At 40.5% G+C, this 16,583-nt stretch overlaps 1 protein-coding gene across 1 annotated transcript in view; it reads right to left on the bottom strand.

The window, feature by feature from the left end:
• FBN1 (fibrillin 1) overlaps window positions 1–16,583 on the bottom strand; it is a 321,082-nt gene that overhangs the window by 253,985 nt on the left and 50,514 nt on the right. Inside the window, exons 2-3 of the mRNA XM_006831678.1 lie at window positions 11,225–11,307; window positions 8,346–8,444 (exon numbers count right to left, since the gene is read on the bottom strand). Of these exons, the coding sequence (XP_006831741.1) occupies window positions 8,346–8,444; window positions 11,225–11,307 (182 nt within the window). The remainder of the gene's footprint in view (window positions 1–8,345; window positions 8,445–11,224; window positions 11,308–16,583) is intronic.

Genomic DNA, 16,583 nt, shown 5'->3' with positions numbered 1-16,583 from the left:
AAAGTGCCATGGACTGCCAAAAGAACCAATAGATCTGTTTTGGAAGAAGTGCAACCAGAGTGCTCCTTGGAGGCCAAGATGGCTAGGCTTCGTCTCTCATACTTTGGACACATTGTCTGGAGAGAACAGTCGCTGGAGGGTCAGAGAAAAAGAGGAAGACCCCCAACGAGATGGATCAGCCAGGTGACATCATTGATGTCGTCAAGTGTGGTGGCGGTAGTGAGTTTGGCCCAGGATCGGACATTGTTTCATTCTGTTGTGCATGGGGTCCCTATGAGTCGGTTCCGACTCGATGGCACCTGACAACAACAATAACAAAGACTTCCCTAACTTAGCAGAGCTTACCACTCAAAGTCACTTCTGTAATTTATACCAACAAGAAAACAGTGCCTTGAGTAATCAGACAAGATTACAGTGGCAATAATTGTCCTGCTAAAAGGTTCACAGTCCCAGGTAGGTAGCCAAGAAAGCAGTCATGGTGATAAAATCTGCAGAACTGTCTTAAAATAAATTTTGGAGGAAGCGAAAAAGAAAAAGAAAATACCTCAAAAGGCATTTATTAACAAGACCGTCTGATCATGGGAGCAGCTAGAAATGGCTCTGAAAGAGCTGCTTGTTTAAACTGCAACCTTAAACCCAAATAAAACCCTTAATGTTTGAAGTACACTGTTTTTCAGGTTGTCACCTACAGAAGTGTGAGCTTTAGGGGCCTGGTATAGAGACTGCACGCCGACCCACAGACTTAGACCTGGGATGGAGGCCTATTGAAGACACTGGAGTAAAAAGACGCCTGTAGGCTCAGTGGTTAAGAAAACAGCAGCACAGATTTGTGGTCTCATTTCTCTAATGCCCAGGCTTATCTCTATTCCTGTGATCTCTGCACGCTAATATCCCTTTTCAAGATCCCAGGCTATCCCTAAATCCTCCAGAAGCAATAAGTATCATACTTGGAGACGTCTACTAGGTTGACAGAATATATCAGTTATTCTTGTTGGCCCATCCCCTAGACAAAGAGGCCAGGACTGGGCACTGGAAGTTTGGTCTATTCTGTCCTGGCTTCCAAACTGTGAGATTAAATTCCTAGAAAAAGTTCTCAGTAGTTTATTTATGGAGAAGAGAATCCTTGCTTTCTGTGTAAGAACAAAAGCTAGATGCTTTTGCTCAGTCTACCAGTAGCACAGGGGCCAAATTGTCTCCCAGGAGCCTTGACTCTCTTGAGTACCTCAACACAGTATAGGAAAGTGATGTCTGAAGTCAGGAGAAGGGGTCTTCTCAGCACTGCAACCAGAAAAGGAAGGTGCAAAAATTTATTATTTACTATTTCCTCTTAACAGATCCAAAGAGGTTAAGTCAAGTTGAAAGAGATGCACGGTTCCAATAACATGTCATACACTTACTGAGACACTACCAAAGGTTCCTTCTGTCCTCTGAATTAAGTAACCCCTTCCTCAGCATGGCCCATGCACCTTTCAGGGCTCCTTCGTACACTCTAAATGCTGTCTGTGAGTCCCTGGGAGGGGGGGAGGGGGGGGAGAGGGGCATGAATGGTTAAAACTCCACTACAAAAAGTTGTCAGTTGAAACCCATCCAGAGGTATCTCAGAAGACAGACTTGAGGATCTGCTTCAGAAAGATCAAAGTCTTGAAATCCCTCTGGAGCAGTTCTACTCTGCACACATGGGACACCTGAGTTGGAATCCACTTGGCCACAATGAACAAATGCATCCCGTGACTCTGTCTCTTTGTCTACTTGTCAGTCACTGTTCACTCAACAAATATGTCTATGTGCCTACTACCTTCCACACAAATTACCAGACACTGTACTTACCCAGTCTTTCCCTCTGTCTGTACTGGCCTCTCTTCATGGAATTTTCTCTTATATCCGTCTCTTTGCTCCAAACTCTGCCCAGTACATAAGACAGACACTTCCCACTAAGTACTAAAATCCTACCTATCTCTAAGACCTGTTTTAAATGTCTCTTCTGTCCATCATTTCTAATTTCTGTTCTCCCCCTTCCCAACCAGATGTGAGTCTTGTTTCTTCTGACTCTAAAATACTTTATACTTCTCCTTTGAAGCATACTCTAATAATTTTTGACAACCCACTTGTCTAAGTTTCTGGAGAGCGGGGACTGTTGTGATTATTTATTTATTTATATCGCCATTAAGTGCCTAGAATAACATGCTAAGGAATAACACGCTCTGGTAGCGTAGTGGTTACGAATCGGGTTGCTAACCTCAAGGTCAGCAGTTTGAAACTACCAGCTGTTCCATGGGAGAACGATGAGGCTTTCTGCTCCCGTAAAGATCTGCAGCTTGGGAAAACCTATGCAGGGTCACGATGAGTCAGAACCAACTCCACGGTACTTAACAACAACAACATATGTAGATGCTGTATAAAATTTTGCTAAATTAATTCTATTTACAACTCATGCTACCTGATTGCTGTCAAGTGCTGTAGTGTCAGTTCCGACTCATAGTGATCCTGTGTAGTGTTACCTGATAATGTCATGAAAAACTACGTTCAAAGATCAAACTGAACTCCAGAAGTTGCCCACTATGTCATAAGTAGGTTGCATTAAAAATTATTTATCTTTGTTCTCCCATGTATAAAATCATGGGAGCTGCTTTGTTGAAGAAGTGTTCTTATAGAAATCAAGCAACCCAGGATATTGATTAAAACAGACTGTTATTTTAGGCTCCCATGATTTATTAAAATATGTCAACCAAAATGCTGCTTAGCTAAAAAAACTATCTACAAGTATACAAAAGAAATGATTTGGTCAAAATGTTGGATGATATTTTAAGTGGGTCAGGAAAAGGCAATAGTTGTTTTAAAATGTGTATTTTAACTTAACTTCATCCTATCTTAGAAAAACAGTGGGGATTAGGAAAAGCACAGGAAATGATGTCATCGGTCAAGCAGCATAGGAACTCAACCCACAAACTGATTTCAATTAAAGTAGTTCATGCCAAGAGCTCATTTCCATTCCCACACAAGCAACAAAGCCATTTGGCTACTTTCGCGATTAAAAAAAGGAAGAAAAAAAGCTAGCTGTAGTTATAATCGCAACTTCATTTTATTTGTTCAAGTTGAAAAACAGAATGCATTCTCCTTTCTGAAAAGAATAATCAGTTCACATAGATATGTAATATAATGAAAACCTCCCTGATACACATTTATATTTTCTCTACTTTTTTTTTATATTTCTTTCAGTTGAAACGTGTCCAATCTACAATATTCTTTCTCCTTTAAATAAGAAAACCACTTGGTCAGACATGTGAAACATGAAGGCATAGTTTTCCCAGTGGTCCACTCAAAGCAGTGAACCATGAATCCCTGGGCTGGAACAAGCTCATCAACAGATGATAACAGGAAGATAATCACCTGCTTTGCCAGAGACATGGTGACCATGAGAAACTCTGCATTCTTTGTGAGTCTTAGATCTTGGAGACAAAGAAAAACCGAAAATAAAAAAAAAGGATTTATTTGAATATGAGAACAATTATTTAAGATTTCTGTGGGAAAATAAAAGAATTTTAATTGAACAAACAGTAGTTTGTTCCTAGATAGGAATCTTCACTTCACAAGTAGGAAACAGTTGAACAAGTACAAATACACACATGGGTTTTATTTTAGGAGTCCTTCAGTGGTGCTAACAGTAAGTGCTTGACTACTAACTGAATGGTTGTTGGTTTGAATCCCCTCAACGGTGCCTCAGAAGAAAAATCTGGCTATCTGCTTCTGAAAGACAACAGCCATTGAAAATCCCTTGTAGTGAAGTCCTACTTTGAAATGCATGTCATGAGTGGGGATCAACTCAACTGCCATTGGTTCATTTTTCAGGTTATTTTTTTTGGAGGGTGGAATTTACTCTGGACTGAATCCTGCCATTGATGCCTATTCTAAATTTACTATGATTTGAACAATAATTCTAGATGCCAGGAAACTATGAAAAAGGAGCAGCTAAGTCTCACTCTGGCTAGGTTCTTGTCATATATCTGATAATCACAGTTCAATGATTCAGAAATGAAATTTCCAAACAGATAGCCCGCAGAACTACTGTTTGTTCAATTTAAATGCTACAACAAGGATGGCTGCTTATCACATACAATGTTGACCCCATGTTTAAGTCTTCAATAAATCCATTATAAGTCATCATTCTGTTTTGAGGCACATTCGAGAGAATGCATTAGAAAGCAGATTCTATTGCATTTAGACTAGCAGAGTTAGGTTTTAGCTATCTTACAGAATTAACAACCACTCAAAAGGAAAGTGCAAATGTGCAAGTAAGAAAGAACAAACACATTTTCTAAACACGGAATACATTAATACGGGCTATTAATCCATAAAACTAACAACAATTGCTGGCAACGTCTTTCTGAGCATTAAATGATACCACCAGGTGACTGTAAATTAGGCCCCTAGGAAAAACACAGACTGACAAATTAAACATCTAGATGAACTCCAGGACTCTACACCAGAGACAAGAGATCCACAGGGGTAGTTGGAATCACTGCTGGACAAAAACAATTTTCATTTGGAGAGATAACAACATTGATGTGTCCCATAACTGTATAAATATTCTGTGCTGCCTAAAGACATACAACTCAGAAGAAGAACTCCATAGAATATCTCAAGAAAAACCTACAGAGCTGGAAAAGATCCAGGGAAGGCCAAGTGAAATGACAGCAGTAATAAAGGTGCTTCCATAGACATCACACTGGAAAGCACAGAATTCAATGGCTTCAAGGTCAAGTCTGAGCAGAGTAGACCACTCCTCTTCTCTGTATCCACAAAAATCCCACATTTCCCTGAAAATCCTATCCAGGGTCACTTCTTCCTAATTAACTACGGCACCATCCTCGCTCCTCTTCATGGCCTCACACTTTCAGCATGTGAAACCCATTCACACTGCTCCTGAATTGTTCTCCTGGCCTCCTTACACCCTTAGAGCTTAGATTACTTTTACAAGAACAAGTGCCTCAAATTTTCACTAAACTGAAATAAAAGGAAAATAATAAACTTTTATAAAAGTATAAGGGATTTCACAGAACAAAGATAACAATATTTTCCAAACAGATTCACATAACTCCTCTCAAAATCCCAGCAAGATTTCTTGGAAATATTGACAAGATTTATACAGAAAGACAAAGGTGCTAAAATAGAAATTTTTGGAAACTTTTTATTATAAATCGAGTGAAGATTTACAGAGCAGATCATCAATTTTACATTCAAGAAATCACACCCTTTGTTTCACCTCAATGATTGCAATCCCTTCCATGTAACAACAGTTCTCCTACTTCCTCCGTACAATTCCTATTTCCATTCCACCCTGCATCCCAACCTCACTGAACCTTGTCCCCAAGTAAATGCTGCTCTTTTGATCTTGAATTGCTGACCATTCCATGGTACACATACCACACAAGTAAATAGTTAAGCAATATTCAAAAAGAAGAAGAAAGTGGGGGAGCTAATCTATCAGATTTCAAGACTCATTATAGAGTTGCAGTTATGAAGACTGTGTGGTGTTGATGGAGGAATAGGCACATTGATCACTGGAATAAGAATAGAGAAACAAGAAATAGACCAAGCAAACATGCCCACTGGTTTAAAAGAAAGGTATAAAATCAATTCGATGGATGAAGGATAGCCTTTACAACAAATGGATTTAAAGCAATTAAACATGTATGTTGGTGGTGGTAATAGGTGTCAGCAAGTAGGTTCCGACTCACAGCAACCCTGCATAGAGCTTCTGGGAGTTCTGGTGTACCGCTGTGGGTTAATACACTGGACTGCAAGTTGGTTTGAACCACAAGATCAGATGTTCTAGCAACCAGTCGCTCCTCGGAAACCCTATACAGGGTCGTTATGAGTTGGAACCGACTCGACAGTACTTAACAACAAAGAGTTTCTGAAGCTTTAAATCTTCATGGGAGCAGAAGTCCTCATATTTTTCATGTCGAGTGGCTGGTGAGTTTGAACAGTGGTTTACAGTCTAGTTCTGATCCTACAGTGCCATCAGCATGCATAAATATTCATATACCAAAAACTAAAAAAGATCCTAGACCTTATCCTCATGTCTCATCAAAATGATCTCAACATGGATTATAAACTTAGATATGAAACATAAAAATGTAAGACTTTTAGAAAAAGAAGAGAATCTTCAAGACCTTGGAATAGGCAAAAAGTGCACAGGTTTGACACCAAATGCACAACTCATAAAAGGAAAAATTGATAAATTGGACTTCATCAAATTTAAAATATTTTGTTCTACAAAATAAAAAACTGCTCAGAAAGTGAAAAGACAAGCTACAGATAGGAGTAAATGTTTGCAAACCACATAGAATATATATGTCTCAAGATTCAATAATAAAAAATTTAAACAATCCAATTATAACCTGGACAAGAGATACAGAGACATTTCAATACAAAAGGTATACAAATACCAAAGAAATATCTAAAAGCACATTCAGCATCTTTAGCCAGTAGGAAATGTAAATTAAAACCACAATGAGATGTCACTATACACCTGTTAAAATAGCAAAAATACCAAATGCTGCTGAGAATGCAGGGAAACTAGGTCATTTGTATGTTGCTAGTGGGAATGTAAAATAGCGAAGTCACTCAGAAAACAGTTTTGTCGTTTCTTAAAAAGTTACATATGCAACCACCTTACAGCCAAGCAATGATATCCCTGGGTATTTATCCCACAGACATGAAGAGCCAGCTGAGATCAAGTGAGAATATGCTACATCAACACAATAAACAAAAGTTCCACCCATGTGATAACTGGCTGTCTTTCCCCTAGAAGATGATTCACAGATGAGAATTTGAGTGCAACAAATTTGTTTTCGAAGTAATCCCATGAAGGACTGGTAGGACAATGAGGAAATGAGACAGGGAAGAGAAGGACAAGGTACATTGTGATGCCTACTAAGAGTCCTGTTGGCACTGTAGGATAAGCGCTGGACTGCTAACCTCAAGATCAGCAGTTCAAACCCATCAGTCAGTCAGTCAGCAGGAGAAAGATTTGTTCTTCTCTTGTAAAGTTTTATAGCTTCAGAAATCCTATGCAGGAAGGGGCATTATGAGTCAGAGTCAAGTTGAAGGCAGTGGGTATGAAGCCCATTACCACTGTGGGCAACTGGAGCTCAGTCCCACCAAGGAAGTTCAGGAGATAGTGCAGAACACACTTTATAGTTACTCAAGTGAGAGGTAAGGAAGCTGAAGCAATTATCCAATAACACCCCATTTGCCGATGATTTTGAGTTGTTTCTAGGGTTATTAATGCCCCAGCACTTCCAACTTGTCCTGCATGCAAACCTGGCATGCTCCCTGGCTAGAAAATTTTTACAAAGCTCTCAGATAGTCACCCATGTCCACCCATGGATGCCAAGGGATGTGAGTAGAAACCAAGATTACTTGCTCCAGAAGGCTACCAGCTTTATCCTGGTAATTGACTTATGAGAGCCACTTTTCATGTTAGGGCCCAGTGAACCTTGACCACATGGAATTTTCTACTTGCAAGAGGCATAAAAAAAGAGAATGCACTTATTACCACAACACTTTTCCTTAAAACCTTATCAAAACAGAACACACTGGGAAATGGAAAAGGAATCTTAGTTGGTTTTCGCTTTGGTTAGGCTTAGGGTATTTAGGAGTTGTTTATATAGACATGAACCTCAACTTTCTTAACAACCGATAATGACTCACCTTCTCCCAACTCCCACATTTCCCCTGACTCACTATTGAAGACTCCACATTACAAACAATAATAATAGTACAATGAGCACACAAAGGTTCTTACGACTGAATTGTACAATTAAAAAATTATAAAATTGAAAATGCTTGTACTTCTTTATTAACAATCACCTCCCACAATTGCCTAGATGACTTCTTACATCTATCTTCTTACAAAGGTAGGGGTATTGGGTTTTAAATAACTGTTTTATTAGATTTGTATTCCAGTACCTTAAGGAAGAATGACTAGCTTTCATGAGCCAATAAAACATTCATTAAACATCATTTCATTGAGCACCTTTCATGGTATTTAAACTGGCCATACAAAGATGAATAAAGGTGATACTACATTAAAAGGGGTGATAATCTTTATAATACTCATATTAACTGTGCCTCATAGGTAAATTTCCAATAAAGAAGGGACATGAGAGACAAGACTGAGGAAAGACATTTCAAGTATTTGGGGTTGAACAGAGAAGGCAGATGTTCCAGTGAGAAAGAAAAAATAAAACTTATTTTTAAATTTGCCAAGAGCAAATTTAGGAGAAAATAGGGCCTAACCACATAAAAGAATATTATATATAATGACATTTTGTACTCACTGGATCTGGAGCCACAAGAAGGAGATATCTGACCAGACGGGCAAGTGCACATATTTGGCCTAGAACAAAATCCATCTCCACAGGAATGCCGGCAAATGGCTGTGAATAAAACCAGAGGTCTGTTAGCACAGGATTCAGAGCATGGTAAGTTATAGGAGCCCCATCCTACTATCGAAGGAGCTCCAATGGCATAGTGGTTAAGCTCTTGATTGCTAGAAAGGTCGGTGGTTCAAACCTCCAGCCACTCCCTGAGAGAAAGATGCTTCAATCTGCTTTCAAAAAGATTAAGTAGCTGTGGGGCAGTTCTACTCCATCCTACAGGGCAGCTTCGCATCAAAATCAACAGCAATGGGCTAATCCTCGTATCAAAGGAGTCCTGGTGGCCCAACAATTAAGTGCTCAGCTGCTAACTAGAAAATTAGAGATTCAAACCCAGCCAGCAGCTCCATGAGAGAAAAGACCTAGCAATCTGCTTCCATAAAGAGTGTTGTCATTAAGTGTCATCCAGTTGATTGTCAACTCATAGCAACCCAATGTGACTGAGTAGAACTACGACAATCTTTACAGGAAGAGTCCTGGCTGCTAACCAAATGGTCTGTGGTTCAAACTCACCAGCCACTCCAAGGAAGAAAGATGTGGTAGTGTGCTCCCATAAAGCCTCTCTTAGAAACCCTGTGAGGCAGTTCTACTCTGTCCCCTTCAGGGTGTCTAGGAATCAGAATCGACTCTTTGGCAACAGGTTTGACATTGTTTTGGTTAACCTTTAAGGGAAAAGATCAGTAAGTCTTTTCTCCCATGGAGCAGCTGGGTGGGTTGGGTTAGCAACACTGAAGAACTGTACCACAAGGGCTCCTTTCTGTAAAGAATACAGCCTAGGATGCCTACAGATCAGTTCTACTCGGCCACACGTAGTAGCTATGAGTTGGAAATGACTGAACAACACCTAACAAACATGACAACAACAATCCTCCAATTAGGAGACCTGAGCTTTCAGGCCTCTCATTAACATTGCAATGATGACTTCTGTGGCCTTAGGCCTCAGGGTTATTTGCCTCTAAAACCAGTCCATTCAATTAAATGAACTCTGGTTTTAAGATTCAGTGACTCCCTTATCCTCTCCTTCGTCTTCAAGCCTCTCTCAATGTATTCCCCAGCACCCAATCAATCAAAAACATTCAGAACACCTTCTGAAAGGAAAATAAAACGAAAACCCTACACCTAGACATTTTTGTTCTGTTTACACACTCTCTGGGAGTAAGCTGTGGCAGTTTACTTCCATAAAAATTAACACATTGCTATCACATCAATTCCAATGCACAGCCATATTCCAATTCCTACACATAGGATGGAGTAGAATGGTCCCATAGAACTTTCAAGGCTGTAAATCTTTATGGAAGCAGACCGTCACGTCTTCCTCCCACAGAGGGACTGGTGGGTTGACACCCAGACTTTTATGTTAGCAGTCAAGTACTTTAGCATTGCACCACTAGGTCTAGAAAACCCTATGAGGCAGTTCTACTCTGTCCTTCCGGGTCACTGTGAGTCAAAATGAGCTCAGAAACAACGGGGCTGTGATCTTTTCTTCAAATGCATACACAACCTTGCAAGAGAAGCATGAGGTGAGCAAGGCTAAAATGATACAAAATACCATAAAAAAGCTTAGGATACAGGTTACAAACCATTATGAGATAAGCTGTCAAAGAATCCTAAAATATTTATTTGAATATGTGAAGACAGCACTGCCCAGATGATTCTACAGAAACTGTTGTCAAGTTCATTTTGAAAGCTATGAATACCCTTTCTTTGTCCCTTTCTTAGTATTTCAAATTTGGGTCTTGAAACAAATCACAACATTCCAAATGAGTAAGTAGCTTTCTGATCAAGATCAAGAAATAGGAGCGGGGTCTAACTCTGACAGGTCACCCCACAAATACTGGCTGTCATAGTCTATTGTCACTGTTAGCCAAGTTAACAGGGCATACTGTGAGTCCCCGATGTGCATTCATGTCCAAATTTTAACTGTTCTACTAGTGTCGTTTTCTGAAAATGGAAAATAATTTTGTGGGGATGACTACAAAAGTTTATGGACAGCATATTTCATAACTAATTTGACTTGGTTATCTCCATTAGTTGGCACTTTGTCTGGTATGTGACCTGGCACTCAACATTTGTGGCATATTATGAAAATATGGAGGTCTGCCACTGCAGCCAAGTCAGTAGAGGAGTCTCTGGTACTATTTGAATTCTTCTAGAGTCTTCCCAATGGGCCTCGTTGAATGCTCTGTTCCCTTCCTTTCCCCGTTTGCTATGGAGGTAGGGATATTGTTGACCTCAGCTACCCAATTTTGATCAATGTTCAAGATTTGGATAGCCTAATAGGTGATCAATAAAGTTATAAAGTACAGTAAGGAAAAGCTATTGTAATGATAGCCAGGCACAGTATTGTTGTTGTTGTGATTAAGTGCCATTGAGATGGTTCCAACTCATAGCGACTCTCAGGGCTTCCAAGGAGTGGCTGGTGAACTTCAACCACCAACCTTGCGGTTCAAACTGACCTTGCAGTCCAGCACATTAACCCGCAGTGCCAAACCAGGATTCCAGGCACAATATACTCGTATATAAATGATATGTAACGTATACAAAAGTGCCCATATGACTGTATTCCCTATGCCTCAGAAATATTTTAAAGGAAGGAGCCGCCAGTAGCTAAACCAAGTTAATGGATTTCCTAATCTGGCCTCAGACAAAAGTAGGAAAGCCTAGAGCATGAAGGATCTACTATGAGCATATAAATGGTATAATAGTTACAAAGGGCACAAATATTACAAATTACCATGCAATCAAAAATATGCAGAATGACAGGTTATCTTTTTACTTACGAACAATACACTGGTTTCCACCAGGTAAGGTTTTCCATCCAGGGCAACAATAGGCATTATAACGTGATCCACAAACATTGGGTCTGAAACAAAAAACAAAACACAACGATTCTATAGTTTTTTAAAAAGAATATATGCCCAAATAAAAGGAAAATATCCTTAAGTTATAAGAGCAAGGAGAATCTTTGCAGACAGAGAAAATTAAACTCATGAGACTTATTGATGAGATGGTAGTTTGAGGCATTTTAATAAAATGATACCTAAGAAACAGAAACCCAAACCCACGGCTGTCAAGTCCCTCCCAACTCATGGTGACCACCCCACATGTGGCAGAGCTCCATACGCTTTTCGTGACTTTAATCTTTACACAAACAGATCGTCTATCCATTCTTTCTTCCACAACATGGCTGTGTGGGTTCAAGCTACCCAACTTTCAATAGTAGCCAAAAGTAAACCGTTTGCACCACCAAGGGACCTTAATAAAATGATACCAATAAGAATGTCTTTAAATCTCACCTTTACAAACAACCCATTTGGAAACCAAAAATCAGAGATGCATAATGAAATAATTTGATCCCAATGCATATATGTAAAAATATAGAGTCACATGAACAACAAATTTACACCCATCTGGTTAAGAATAATTATAATAAAATCTACTGCACATAGGGTGTTAACTTTCTACTCTTTGAAGTTGAGTTGGGTTTTTTTTCCCCCCAGTGAGCCAGCTCAGTTTTAAAATGTTGCCACATTCTTCTTTTCACCATAATTACAAGAATGCAAACTCTGACTCTGGTCAGAAAAAAATAAAAAGCAAAACATGTAAATATTTCTTTAACAAAAGTTTGGAAATGCAGTTGATACAGGCACTTACAGGAAAATAAAGTTAGTGTACACTCTAGTTTTCTTATTTACAGACAGTCCATCGCATGTATTGGAGCAAAGCCTCCACTCAGAACTTGGATGGCACACAGTTCACAATTTAGAGGAGCAACTGGGTGAAGATCTGGCAACTTCTACACTGGCAAACTAATACAGAGGCTAGGAGACATAGAGACTCAGTAGAATCCAGTCATTTTAGTCTGTTACATCCTGAGATGTTTAACACTGCTGCATGTTGCTAGAGTTCAGGGGCTGAGAAGGGAGGTCAATCACAATCAATTGATTTTGCAATCAGTTCCACAGACTATGAGTTATTCCAAGGCTTGCTGGTAAAAATACTGCAACCTCATGAGGATAAGCCCTTGACAGTAACTACATACTAAAGGGAATACTGGTCTGACGCTGCAGGATAAGCTCTGGACCGCAAGGTCGGTTTGAACCATGTGGTTCAACTGATGCTGAAGTCAGAAAGCGAAGTAGGAAGAAAGGTGGAGAAGTCAGAGAAAGGACCCAAAGTCTACATCCAGCTGCACAGGCTTCTCCAAGGCCAGAAAAAGGTGACTAAACAGAAACTTAATATATGCATGACTGAGGCCCTCTTTAGGGAGCATGGTGGCTCCATAAGATAAACACTGGACTGTAATCCACAAGACTTGCAGTTCAAGTCCACCAGCTGCGCCACAGGAGAAAGATGAGGTTTTATGCTCCCATAAAGATTTAAGGAGCTCTGGTAACGTAGTGGTTACGAATCGGGCTGCCAACCTCAAGGTCAGCAGTTCGAAACTACCAGCGGTTCCGCAGGAGTAAGATGAGGCGTTCTGCTCCCATAAAGATTTACAGCCTTGGAAACCCTGTGCAGGGTCACTATGAGTCGGAGCTGACTCCATGGTATTTAACAACAAAAGATTTAATGCCTCAGAAACCCTATACAGAGTCGCTGTGAGTTGGATCTGACTCAACAGCATGCAACAACAAGGGTCTCTCTAAGCCTTAGTTTATTTCTCTATAAATGAGGATTGTGAGACGTCTACCCTGTCTACGTTATGTGTGTGTATATAAAGGTAAATCAAAAGTATTACTACACAAACAAATCGCTTCCCTAGAAAACATCAAGGCAAGTGGCCAGGTCCTCACAATGCAAACCCCCTTCCAAGACTAAGACTCAACGGAAATACATACTCTGATTGGTGACCACACACATCACCGATAGGGGGAAGTGGGGTAAAAGCAGCAATGAAATGGCAAGCTAAACCCTACAATGTTCAGTGGACTTCTGTGGACCCAGTTGGGGACATGGTTGGCAAGCAGTGTGAAGAAGCCTGGGGACTCTTGGGCCCAGAGAGTGATGTGGCCACGGAGGACTCGAGAGGAGAGTGGAGTTACCGGCTGAGGGGAAGAGAGGACATGTGCACAGCAGCGCTCACACTTGCAGATGATACCCACATGACCTGGACTGGATGACTGGATGATCAGAGCTCAATCAGGAGAGGAAAGAAGAGAGGGAAAAAAAAAGAGTGAGCTGATACAGTCTGATGAACTTGACCTATACCTATGGAGCAGCGACTCAAAAGAGGGAACAAATCCTCACAGCAAGAAACATTCACACACACACCCACACACAGAGTGGACGGAGAAGGGCAGCTTGGACATTGGATACTCAAATGGGGAGGGGGGACTACAAAGGCAAGAAGTGACTGGCTTACAAGCTTTCAAGAGGGAACCTGGTGCTAGGGAGCATGGCAGAAGGCAGAATCTCCAGAAGGTACTATTCAATCTGTCTGGGTGGAGCTGATGAAAGGAGATACAGATGGGTAACTCGTGATACTGTAGTGAATAATGCTTATCAGGACGGATTATGAGGGTTGGAAATGCAAAGGTAAAAGTTTTGTAACAAGGAAGGGAGTGATTGATTCTCCAGGATAGGAGTGGAGGCCTCTGGGACCATCAACGGAGAAGAGCCGAGAGCGGGACCCTACCCAGAGAAACAGAGATGCCTGAGATGGAGGCAGAGATGATGACACGGAGTGATGACGCGACTGGGGACTTTGGACTCAGAGAGGGAAAGGGACTGTGGGCCGAAAACTGGGGGGAGGAGGGGGAAGTGTAGGGAACGGGTTTCTGGGATATACCCTTTGGGAGGTTGAGGATGCATGGAGGGGATTGGAACATGGCAGTGAGATGATATACAATGGAATGAATGTAAAACTAAAGTTCTCCCATGTAAACTATCATATAATCCACAATAAAACATTAAAAAAAAAAAAAAGCATTGCTACAAAATCATAGCAATTTTATTAAACAAAAATTAAAAAGGTGAAAAAAAAAAAAAAAAAGTCTTACTACAAAATCATGGTGGTGGCTGTGTGCCGTAGAGTTGGTTCCAACTCATAGCGACCCTGCACAGGGTTTCCGAGGCTGGAAATCTTTACAGGAGCAGAAAGCCTCATCTTTCTCCCGTGGAACAGCTGGTAGTTTCAAACTACTGACCTTGAGTTTAGCAGCCACTAGATCCGTTTTGGAAGAAGTGAAGAAGTGCAGCCAGAGTGCTCCTTAGAGACCAAGATGGCCAAACTTTGTCTCTCATATTTTGGACATATTGTCAGGAGGGACCAGTCCATGGAGAAGGATATCATGTTTGGTAAGGTTGAGGATCAAAGAAAAAGAGGAAGATCTCCAATGAGATGGATTGGCCAAGTGGCAGCATCGATGGACTCAAGTGTGGCAAAAGTAGTGAGGTTGGCCCAGGATTTGGCAGTGTTTTGTTCTGCTGTGCATAAGGTCGTTATGGGTTGGTACCGACTCCATGGCACCTAACAACAACAACAATATGCTACCAGAGCTTTTATTAAACAAAAGTAACAAAAGTATCAAACTGTGAAGCTATTGTTTCTCCATATGTCCTCCATCTAGGTCTATGTACTTCCAAAGGTACTGTTTGTTTCCATCTAAGCACTGGATTGCAAACCACAAGGTCCCAGGTTCAAGCCCACCACCCATTCCACAACAGAAAGACGAGGCTTTCTGCTCCCTCAAAGATTTAAAAGCCTCAGAAACCATACACAGGGTCACTATGAGTCAGAACTGACTTAACGGAACTTAACAACAACAAGCCTTCCCTGAAGAATTCTGCACTGTTTGATTTACACCACATCAAAACAACAGTTTTGGCATCCTCATGGGACTCAATTGTGTTCCTTTTAAATGTTAAGTTCGGGAAATAAAAAGAAGTCTGAAGTGGTAAGCTCAGGACTGTAGGGTGGATAAAATGCTTGGAAGGCAGCCCTTGCTACCATCAAAGAATGAGTATGTACATTGCTGTGATGGGAAAAACTCCTTAGCACCACTTTCTGACCTTTTGCTCACCGATGCAGTTTTCCATTTTCTTAAACTGCTTCCTAATAAGCCCCATGTCTTGAAGGATCGTCTCGTGATCCTTCAAGAAAATCTATCAAGATTACTTTTGCAGTCCCCCAGAAAAAGTCACCATAATATTCTGAGCTGACTTTTCTGCTTTGAATTTAACTAGTCCAGCAGATCTCTTCAGAAGCCAGTTTTGATTGGGCCTTTTTATAAAGACAGCTACTCATTGACCACAGAGACATGTTTAAACACGTTTTGTTTGCAGTATGTCCAAGCATGTATGAACTGAAACCCTAGTAGCAATACATTTTTACTTACACTCATATAGATGAAGGGGCTTCAAAACTTCACAGAAAAAAAATTCACTGTCATTTATTTCTTTTTTCCCCCCACAAACTTTCTGAAGCCCCCTTGTACAACCACATACACCCCAACTGAGATAATCGACACAGAACTCTCCCTACATAAGAAGGACAATGAAAATGCAAGGCAGCAGTAGTATCATGGAATCATTTTCGGATCTAAATTACCTACCCAGGCAAAGGAACTGCAAGAAATTAAGAAAGAAGGGAAGACTTCATTAACCATTCCAAACCAAAGACACTCAACTCTTCATCACTCCTGTGACAAAGTTGTGTCTAAACCTTGTGTTCATAGTGTCTAGAATTTGCTGTGAAACTTGGAACTCAGAAAAGAAAAGTGAGAGGCAAACAAACCATGGGGCAAGATGGAGGGAACACTCAAACTTTCCAAACTTTATAGAAGTTCGCTCCATCTAAAATGTCAATCAAGGCCAACATCCACTTCTCTTACCTTTCCCACCATCAGTCCATTACAACAACTGCATTGGAGTCAGTCCAACCACAAACTAAATCTTGGCATAGCTTCCGATGACCTCTGAGCCTTTGCAGTGTGTCTCGTGCCTGAAGTAACTGCATTTTTTAACCAAAATCCAGGACACATTGTCTGACAAGAATTACTATTTATGGAATAACAAAACACAGTAATAGGGTAACAAAGCTAAGAAAAAGTCACTTCAGTCACTAAATAAGATAACTAATTTTCCTAGGTATTTGAACAATCATAGTAAAATAAACATAATTATTTTTAAATGCTT

Source organism: Chrysochloris asiatica, unplaced genomic scaffold, assembly GCF_000296735.1.
Source record: "Chrysochloris asiatica unplaced genomic scaffold, ChrAsi1.0 scaffold00004, whole genome shotgun sequence".
NCBI classification, from domain to species: Eukaryota; Metazoa; Chordata; class Mammalia; order Afrosoricida; family Chrysochloridae; genus Chrysochloris; species Chrysochloris asiatica.
Note: the sequence above shows the minus strand (reverse complement) of the source record. Positions and strands in the feature narration are given on the sequence as shown.